The sequence below is a fragment of the Panicum virgatum genome, chromosome 7N (genome assembly GCF_016808335.1).
Source record: "Panicum virgatum strain AP13 chromosome 7N, P.virgatum_v5, whole genome shotgun sequence".
Taxonomy (NCBI): domain Eukaryota; kingdom Viridiplantae; phylum Streptophyta; class Magnoliopsida; order Poales; family Poaceae; genus Panicum; species Panicum virgatum.
In genome coordinates, this window is record NC_053151.1 from 40,110,776 (window position 1) to 40,121,150 (window position 10,375).

General features: G+C 47.4%; 2 protein-coding genes across 2 annotated transcripts; both read left to right on the forward strand.

Moving 5' to 3' along the window:
• Positions 1-407: 407 nt before the first annotated feature.
• On the forward strand, positions 408-1,539 carry LOC120683910 (ethylene-responsive transcription factor ERF024-like). Its single transcript, XM_039966011.1, has one exon. It carries the CDS (start codon positions 442-444, stop codon positions 1,324-1,326), a length of 885 nt encoding a protein of 294 aa, XP_039821945.1. The 5' UTR covers positions 408-441; the 3' UTR covers positions 1,327-1,539.
• Positions 1,540-7,586: 6,047 nt separating this feature from the next.
• LOC120683758 (ethylene-responsive transcription factor ERF039-like) lies at positions 7,587-8,636 on the forward strand. The gene has a single exon (XM_039965835.1). The coding sequence runs from the start codon at positions 7,727-7,729 to the stop codon at positions 8,474-8,476; it is 750 nt and encodes a 249-aa protein (XP_039821769.1). The 5' UTR covers positions 7,587-7,726; the 3' UTR covers positions 8,477-8,636.
• The last annotated feature ends 1,739 nt before the right edge of the window (positions 8,637-10,375 follow it).

Below are 10,375 nucleotides of genomic sequence, written 5' to 3' on the forward strand. Positions count from 1 at the left end.
CAATGATAAATCATGTGGCCTTTTCAAGTTTCTTTATTTGATTTCTTCTCATACTATAAATTTCTGTAGCTTTCCAAGCATCTCTATCACACTTAGGTCTCTGGTATGGACGGTTGAATTACGATTCATATAAAGGTGACACACATTTGCTCTTGCATAGTATACCATAAACTAGCTCTGCAGCTTAATATATTAGGGATAAAAGTAACAGCTCCTGTTTCACTGATCAATGATCACTAACCATAACGTACACTTCTTCTGAAGCGAAAAAGGAAATAAAGAAAAATAAATGTCTTCAACAATATGATAACCTAAAAAGAAAATAAAAAAACGTTAAAGGAGGCCCCACAGCTCAGAGCTAAGGTACCAGGCTCCCACTATTTATAGGCCGGGGCACTCTTCTTGCCTCAGTTCCCTCACCTAGCTACAAGCCTACAAGCCATGGAAGCTACAGCCCAACGAGACAAGGAAGCAATCGCAACCCATGCCCATGCAGCCACCACATCTTCCTCCTCTTCGTCCTCCACATCCTCCTCCTCCTGCCTCATCAATGGCGTGCCAAAAGAGGTTCCCAAGAGCTCCAAAACTACGAACAAGCGGAAGCGAGCCTCTTCGCCGGACTCCCAGGAATTAGAAGCCAATGGCAGTACCGGCCACCAAGGCGAGGAGAGCAGCAGCTGCTGCAGCACCGACGATAACGTGGTGGCAAGCGGCGGCAACAAGTCCCAGGCGGCGGCGGCCGGCGGTGCCGGGTCGTCCGGCAGCCGGAGCGGGTACAAGCACCCGTCGTACCGCGGCGTGCGGCGCCGGAGCTGGGGCAAGTGGGTGTCCGAGATCCGGGAGCCCCGTAAGAAGTCGCGCATCTGGCTGGGCACCTTCCCCACGGCTGAGATGGCGGCGCGCGCGCACGACGTGGCCGCGCTCGCCATCAAGGGCCGCGCCGCGCACCTCAACTTCCCGGACCGCGCCCACGAGCTGCCCCGCCCGGCGTCCACCTCCCCCGCCGACATCCAGGCCGCGGCGGCCCAGGCCGCCGCCGCCGAGGTGCAGTGCGACGCGCCGCCGTCTCCGTCGTCGTCGTCTGCCGAGCTGCCGTCCTCCCCCGCGGCCGACGAGTCGCCGGAAGCTGCCTGCTGCCTCGAGACGACGCACGGCGGCGACGGCGGGCAGTGCCAGGACAACGCGCTGTTCGACCTGCCGGACCTCCTCCTGGACCTGAGGGACGGGCTGTGGTGGCCGCCGGTGTGGCCGGCGGCAATGGCAGCCGAGGAGTACGACGGCGGCGACGTCGTCGGGATGCACGAGCCGCTCCTGTGGGCGGAGTAGTTGCTACTCGCCTTACCTTTTCTATCTCACACTCGAGTATTCAATAGATACCACACTAGTAGTAGTAGTATACATCTATCCCCAAAAAAAACAGAGAATTTGGAAAAAGAGGAGTTATTAGCTACCACCAGTCCTTATGTTACTTATTCCTATCTTAAATTAGTTGTGATTGTGCTTGATTTGGCTATGGAGCTGCCGTGTGTTCTTTCTGTATCAGCTTTTCAGAGCGAAGGGACGTCGACTGATCGACTGCAGCCTGATGCGCCTGCATAATTGCAATTGTTTTCTGTATGGTTGCATCTCGCATCAACAATGACAGCATTATTGTTCATCTTAGGGGAGAGAGACAGAGAGAGCTTTTCCCAAAAAAAAAGTGAGAGAGGCAACAATACAATTCTCCGGGTGAGCAGTTTAAGTGGTGAGGTGCCGTCCGTTCGGGGGTCGTTTTACGGCCCGGGCAGCCGGTGAAAGCAGCGGCGGCCATGCGAACGTTGCGCGGCAGATTCTCACCGGACAGTTCCAGCCCGCAACGCTCCGGCGGTTCCCTGCCGCTGCCACGTCGTTATTACGGCCAGAAATCCAAGCACCTTTCACTGAAAAAGAGAGAAATCGAAGTGCCTTTTTAAACCTTATCACGCCAACTGGACGTACTTGCCCTCGCAGATTGCTGCATTTTCTACGTAACTGATCTGGTAATATCCCTCCGAGGTTCGTACGCTGGAAATTCGGCGAGCTGAATGGATCCAACGCAAGAAACGGAGGGCAATGGGGACGGAAAGTTCCAACGCCCAGCGCGCGATATTCCCTTGTCCCCTTCCCGCTGATGACAAGCTAGAACGAGGCCAATCGCCGCCGGGTTAGGTGCTCGGCACCAGCACGCCGAGTTACCGGCTCCCCCGCCCGGTTGGCGCTGGTATATTCCCTGCGCTCCGCGAGCACGGCGAGATGGACGGGGAGCTCGGCCACACTTGACATTCCTCCGTCGCGGCGTGACACGTAGCCGGCGAGCGGCGATCCAGGGGGGCGGGCGAGCGACCGCCTCACATGCCCGGCACATGGCCAGCGCGGGCGCGCATCGCCCGGCGTCGCGGCGGCGTATCACGCACAGTTCGCGGGCACGGCGCGCACGGCGAGCTGCCCGCGCCGGGTTACATTAATCGGACGGGCCGGCTCGCCGCGACGGTTACAGGCGACTGACTGAATGAGGCCACCGATCCTGTCGAAAGATTCAGTAAACGGCACGAAAGGAATCGATCCAGAGTAAAGAGAAATTTGGGTGCTCGCGGACCGAGCTAGACTCCACGCACGTGGACTGAGGTGGTCGTGCCCGCTCGTCGAAAAAAATCGGCAAACGGAATGAACCAAATAAAGACAGAACACGGAGCCAAACTTTTCTCTGGAGATTTCGCATCGTCGCCGTTGCCATCGGTGGCAATGAACCCGGACCAAGCAGTTGTTGCTTTTGCGTCGTAAAGGTTGAACGTGCTCGCACCAGATTCGCAAAAAAAAACGCAAAATCCAAAGCCGGAAGGCGAAGGAAAAACCGAGAGCGAGGAGCGACCACCATCATTGGCCAACAGTCATTTTCTATTACGATCAAACCACCAAAAGGAAATGCGTGTGATAACTAGTGACATGTAATCATACAAATAGTAGCCGATCGATCCCGGTCGTACTATTCTCGCCATGTGACAGTCGTCATCGCCGAGCGGGATCCGCCCGTCGAGGCCGCTGGTTCCACCGCGAACGGCCACGCGCGTCCCCCGGCGCCTCCTCCTCCTCGCCAGCTGATCTCATCGCGCCGTTTTTGCTCGCCGCCGATGCTCCGGGCGTCGCGCCCGTCGATCAGCCGGAGCGTAGCTTTCCGACAGCGAGCGCCGCCTCAATTATTTCATCTCCGTCCACGGCACAGGCTGACAGGCACCAGGACGGCCTCCCGTGTTCTCCGGCCGGTTGCTGTAAGAAAATGACCGCTCGTGTCGTGTGGAAGTTATGCGGAGATGTGCTAGTGTTAACCACTCTTTATACAATACTAGTTTGCAAATACAATATATATATATATAGTACATTGGGGGTTTCATTGACGTGCTAGTGTTAACCGCTATCTATTCGCAACTGGCCGCGCGGGTGATCGACGAGCTCGTCGGGCACGTTGTTTTCACCGGCACTGGCACTTCGCCGTCGATCGAGTCGCTCCAATGGCATTTCGTGTTCATCAGTGTGTGTTCTGGGACGGGTTCGTCGCTGCTGTCACGTCTCCCCGGTTTTGTCTCTACTGCTGTTCCAGTACTGGCGTGACAAGCCGGTCGTCGTCATAGCTTAATCGTCATGCAGAAGCTGGGACTGCGTCTGCGTGTGCAGGGCAGAGAGGAACGAAGGTCAAGTTAAAGCAGAACAAGCAAGGGCCGTATGAGGGCGCCGCCCGTCGTTATCAGAAGAAAATCCCCTGCGAGATGCTATGTTGCGGGAAAAAAATACGAGCTTCTTTTCTTCTTCGTCTTCGATGGATGTATATATATGATTTATGTTTTCGATCGATCTTTAATTGACGCCCATAGGAACCGTGGTCCCGCATGTCTTAGCTTCTTCTTGTTTGATACTTGACTAGTCTATCAACCCATACTTCCGCATGGACTAATTAGAATTAATATAAGAATGAGATCAATAGATTTAGAATTGTTTATTATAATTATCTATCTCACGACCTTTTTCATCTATTAACTATTGTAACACATACTCTAAATATATATTTATTATTATCTAGTTACAAAAGATTTTATTTTGCATCACACTTCCATATGTATCCAAAATATATTTAGTTTAATTATTTGTTTGTGAATTTGTATTTTTATATCTTCCATCATACATGAATATATATGGTGACATATATCGTGGGTAGTATTTTTATATAGACAATAATATAAATAATATATTAATAATGATAGAAATAGTAATTTAGAATTTTATATTGGTGCATTTAATATATTATTATAATTATATAATTTAGATTCAGATTTAGAAGTAATTTAACTTGTAATAATAATGACATAATTAGATAATTTATATGCAAATTTAGGGGGATATTTGTATTATTTTTATAATGGATTAGGCGGGTAATTTACACAAAGATTAGGGAGTTATTTTAGATTTTTTTATAATGTCAGAGATGAGTAGTGTAGATACATGTTTAGGGGATTGTTTTAGTCTATTTTCATAATTGCAGAGGTGGGTAATTTATTATGAAAGATAACAGATCTAATAGTTATTATAATTAGAGTTGATGGATTGATAGCTGGATATTTCTGATTTTTGTGAGAACTAGGCGTATAGCTCGCGCATTTGCGCGGCTAGTACTGAAAATTTAAAATTTTACATGTCGTTATATCCTTACTTAAAGATTATATTATTTTTTTTTACAATACATCACCCTGTTTGTTATCGTAAATTATGTCTTATTGTTGGTTAAAACAATTCAAATATGATATACCTATAATAACAATTTGATTTGTTGAGCTTTAATAATATTATGCATATAATTATTCTTATTTTCATTTTATTTTGATTTATTGTTGTTAGCTTTAATTTTTATTAATAGTATATGTTTGTAACCGATACATAGCTAAATGGTATTTCATATTTAATTTTTAGTAATGGCATTGGATGGTGATTTTTAATTAGGCACAGGGGTATTTTAGGCTAATGTTTTTATAATGACAGTGGTGGGTAATTTTAATTTTTCTTTTTTCTCTGATTAATGTGGGAATTTCTAGACCTTGAGAGCGAACTTGGTGGCTTCATTTGTTGGCCAAATAAGATAATAGATTTATAGAATTTCTCTATTTTTTCAGAGTGTTCACCTAAGATCCTAGGTGGTTTCTTCCAATTAGTAATAGTAAGATAGTCGGCCTCGCATTGCACATTAGTAGGTAGCAATTCAACCCATCGCTGTCTAGGGCTTTCGATGCAAAGGATTCGTCCATAACATGTCCTTTTGACCTGTTTAAGTAAGATGTTGATGATTTCGCAAAAACAAAATAGAGTAACATGTAAATGCACACGTTAATTTCTACTCATGTGATGATTATTAGTTGAGATCCAGATTTGCTTTGAATGGCTAAAAAGAGAGCCCATTTGCATGATATAGTTTCACACTTTAACTTTTGGTCCTTTTTTCTAGTCTTTGAGTTGGTTCACTTTTTGTAAAAAAAAACTTTTTTTTTCTATAATATGCATGTTCCGGCTACGTCTCCCCTGTTTGTCTCTACTAGCAGGTCGTCGTCATAGCTTAATCATCATTTGCAAAACTAAAAACTGAGACTGCATCTGCGTGAAAGGTAGAGGAAGGTCAAATTAGAACTGAAGCAAGGGCCATATGAAGCGCGGCCGTCCAAAAGTGTCTCTGATACTATGTGAAAATACAACTCGATCTCTTTTGTTCTTCGATTGATTTATATAAAATGTTTTCCATCGATCTTTAATTACCATCCATGGCCCTGCATGTACCATCTTCTCGTTTGATAATTCGTCCTCGCGTTGCACATTAATTAGGTAGCAATTCAGCCGATCGTATGGGCCTTTGATGCAAAGATCTCGTCTATAACATGTGCTTTTTATTTGATTAATAACATTTGCTTTGAACGTATAATGGCCAAAAAAAGAGTCCATTTGCATGACATGGTTTCACTTTGAGTCCTTTTTCTCGTCTTTCAGTTGGTTCCCTTTTTATCTATTTTTTTTCCTAAACACAATTAAGTGTGGTTTTGTGTGACGTGCAATAAACATGTTTAATTCTGATCATCACTTATGTTTTAATATTTTGAGTGAATTTTTGGTAATTGGGCTTTTTGCATATGAGACTAGTAATTAGTGGTTGAACTAGTGTAGACTCTGTCACGGTACAAAACATCACTTATTTGAGACCACAGAGGAAAAACCTTCAAGGAATGTTTTGGAAATTTGCTTTGAATATAACCTAGCCTATAAGTTTCAGAATTCCTTTTTCACCCCCCCCCCCCTATAGCTGCATTTCCTGCAAAAGAAAAAATCATTCATGGAACTCCAACATTCCAAGCACCCTCGGCGTTTTTCTTTGTGTAGCCTGCATTACAAGTTAGCCCTGATTGAAGTCATGTGCTCAATAAAAATTGACACGCGCCTAAAAAATAAATCAAAGTTGCTATGTCCAGTCCAGGTGCAATGGTACGGTCCATCTCAAACAGCATTGCAGGGTCTAAACCACAGGTGCTATGTCTCAGTCACCATCCTAGTTTCTCAGTAAACACTCGTGGTGCCAGATGAAATCTTGCGCCCAAAGGACGAGGGGTGCTTTTGTCGTCGCAGCTTCCTGCGTGTGATCTCAGGAAGCATCCGAGCCTCGGATGCGCGCCACGAGTTCCTGCCTGACGGTTTTGTTAATGCCCGGCCTCACGCTGGAATCTGGCAGTGTTTATACACGCCGAGCTGCAAAAGTTTAATTCCGTATGACCGTATCAGTGCTTTTGCTCTGCATCATTTCGCCTCGATCTCACTCGCCATCCTGCACCTTTCCCCAACAAACACAACTCGCTCTGCTGGTCTTGACACGCCCAGCATTTCCCTCGTTGCCATTGTATAATGGAACGAGCAGAATAGCAGATTATTCTAATACGATATTATGGTTAGTACAAAAGCTCCCATTACACCCAGCAGGCAGCAGGTGCCCAGATCTCGTGGTTCTCTGAATTGGGGATTTGGTGCAGTTTAATACTCCACGCAAAGGCCCACGAATTGGTAGGGCAGGGAGTATTTCAGGCTCCTTTAATCATTTTTTTTTTGAAGTAAACAGGCTCCTTTAATCATCACTCGCCCAATCCAAGGAACGCACCATCACATTTCGCACGAACCTGAACTGTGCGCTGGGGCATGCATGCTGGTTGCTGGGACAGATAATAAACAATGGGAATCAAAGGTGGGTTCAGCACTGTTGACCACGACAGAGGCAGAGAAGCGCGTAGGAGTAGGCCATGCAGAGTCCCTTTGGGTTTGGGTTTGCTACCTCTGCTGACCCTCTTTTCCACCCTTTCTCTGTTCGCAATGCCATTCACATTTTCTCGATCTGGGGAGGAAAACTAAAAGAAAACGTGCCACTCGAATTGCGGTTTCCACATTGACTTTCCGGAGATCAGTCCAAGTGTAGCAATGTAGCATGGCTCGCTAGGATCGGTACGGTATATATAGGAATGGTGCCTCGCATATCTCAGTCACCAAGCACAGCAATCAGTTCTAAGTTGTAGCGGCGGGATCAGGTCGCAAGAGACGCTAGCTACTGGTCCGTCGTCATCAACAGCAAGCGAGAAGGCTTATTAGTCGATCGCCGACCATCGTCAGTGCTTCACTTCTTGTCACGTCAGGGCGGGGAGCAATGGAGCACGAGCAGGTGTTGCCTCAGGTGTCGTCGGAGGCCTGCACCTGCAGCGACAACTCGAGATCGATCGCCTCCCTCGACGCCGCGTCGCCAAGCTCCAGCGACGACTCCGGCAGCCCCGGCGGCGGCGGCAATAGGGGCACGAAGCGGCCGCGCAGGGACCTGAAGCACCCGACGTACCGCGGCGTGCGCATGCGGACGTGGGGCAAGTGGGTGTCGGAGATCCGGGAGCCCCGCAAGAAGTCGCGCATCTGGCTCGGCACCTTCGACAACCCGGAGATGGCGGCGCGCGCGCACGACGCCGCCGCGCTCGCCGTCAAGGGCCGCGCCGCGCACCTCAACTTCCCGGAGCTCGCGCACGAGCTGCCCCGCGCCGCGTCGGCGGCACCCAAGGACGTGCAGGCCGCCGCCGCGCTCGCCGCGGCCACGCTGGCTGCTGCTGCTCCTTCGCCCGTCGTCCCGTCCTTTGACAACTCCGACGACGCTGCGGTTGCTGACAGGGCGCCCGATCAGGCGGTCGAGCAATACGAGCAAGCGGCGCCGCCGGACTTCTTCGGCGGCATTGAGAATGCAGTTCCGTCGTGCGGCGGCATGGGACCGGACCTCGCTTTTCTCGACGTGCCGGATGCTCCTCTGGACTTCGGGTACATGCTTTCGCCGCTGCCTCCGTCTTACTGTGGCTCGCCGTGGGGGGACATCGCCGACGAGCTCTGCTTCGAGGAGCCCTTGCTGCTCTGGGAGCATTGACGTACGATCCAAGAGTCTGCCAACTCCGTGCATGCACGAGATTCTTTTGTTTTTTCCTCTTTTTCTTCCTTTGGTCAATTCGTAACTAACAATGTCGTCATCACTGCGATGCATGCTAATGACAAATGTCGTCATCATATATAGTTGAAAATTTTGATTCCGTCGCATGTCAATAAGATTCATATATGTATACCCAGTCGACACTTTGCTTTCATTATAAAGCTGGGCGGCGAGCCTTTTGTCTAAAAATCAGCAAAGCTCCTATCCAATATATATTACTTTTTTCTGTAATTACTGTAAATTTTTTCTTGTTTCCCTTGTTCCATCCACAATAAAAAAAAAGCCTCGAAGAACCACATGCAAGGATCAAACAACTATCTAGTAGCACCTACCCTGATGAGCTACAAATTAAAATATGATACGCATACCCTGGTTTACAGTGGATGCAATCATGCATCGCACGATGAATTAATATTCTAGGACAAATAAAGCGAACTGCCGTTCTGTCTCTTGTTGTCTTGAGCCGTCTAGCCATTGTAAGGGCCAAGCCAATAATGTTCCAGATCGTAGCCAACGTAACTAGCCATCCCTGGAGATCAGTCATATACTATAAATTTCCTCGCAAAGAAAATTGTACACTCCCTCCAAGTACCTGGAACATTATTGATCACCAATATCTCTTCGTTTTGGACTGTCCATACAATCAAACTTTGATCACCACTATCTCTTCTTAATTTCTTTTAAAGTGGCATGGCCTGATTTGCCTCCAAAAGTTTTTAGAATATATTATTTTTTTTCTATATTTTTATTTGATTTGTAAAATTATTTAATGGTCAAAGTAGTATATATTTAACATATGGTTAGTGTAGTTAGTGGTGCAAGGTGTTAGACGTTGAGTGACAATGTTTTAGTGTATTGCATGGTTGGTGAGGCCGGGCATGTGGTCTGCCTGCCCCAGCAAAAGCAGCCGCTTAGGTATGACCCAATGGAGCCACGCCATCTCGCTACGAGGTTAGTTGAGTCGCGTCAAGCAGCGCATGCATTCTGGTTTGTTAATTAAAAAGGAAAGCTATCTCTCACTCGGGTGATTTGAAGCCTTTGCTCACTCGATTTGCTGTGTCGTCCGATTTCATTTTGGTCCATTCTGCGCCCTTCATTTGTTTTGGGGTCGTTTGTTATGGTTTCTCTCAGTGACCTGCGGGCCCATGTTGTCAGCATTATTTTTTTTGGATCTTTCGTTTGCCGCCCTGATATTTCTTTCCGCTCTTTCCCCATTCTTCTTTTCAGTTACATTTCATTTTCGTCTCCTCCCTTGTGAGCTCCGCTCCCTTCCTAGCTCTGCCAGGTTGAGGCGATTTTTAGATTTTCATCATCTCCTCCTTGATTCCTTTCGATTTGCTCCCTTAGAGCAACTCCAACAGATTAATCTTCCCCTTTTCTTTTTTTCACCATATAGGGAAATCCCCTTTCTCAATTTCAACATATATGGAAGAAGTGCTCCAGCAGATTGATTTTCCCCCTTTCTATATGGAAAGGGAGATGTGATGTCTCCCCTTTCTATTGGGGATTGGAGAGAAATTATTGGGGATTGAGAAAAAATAAAGGGGAAAGGGTGATGGAAAATCAATCTGCCGGAGTAGATTTTTTTAACATCAATCCCCTATATTGAGAAAAAGGGAAAAGGGAAAAGGGGAAGATCAATCTGTTGGAGTTGCTCTTATTTGTGGTTTTCGTTGTTGATTTCATCTATTTGCAATTTTCTCGGTGATTTTTGACAGCGATCCCGTTGGGGCCGCTGCTCTGCCTCCGACTGAATTTTTCTCCTGCGCCGCCGCCGCCGTCTCCTTCCATGTCCGGCATCCTCTGCTGAGGCGTTGCGGCACTGCCTCTCTCTCTCTC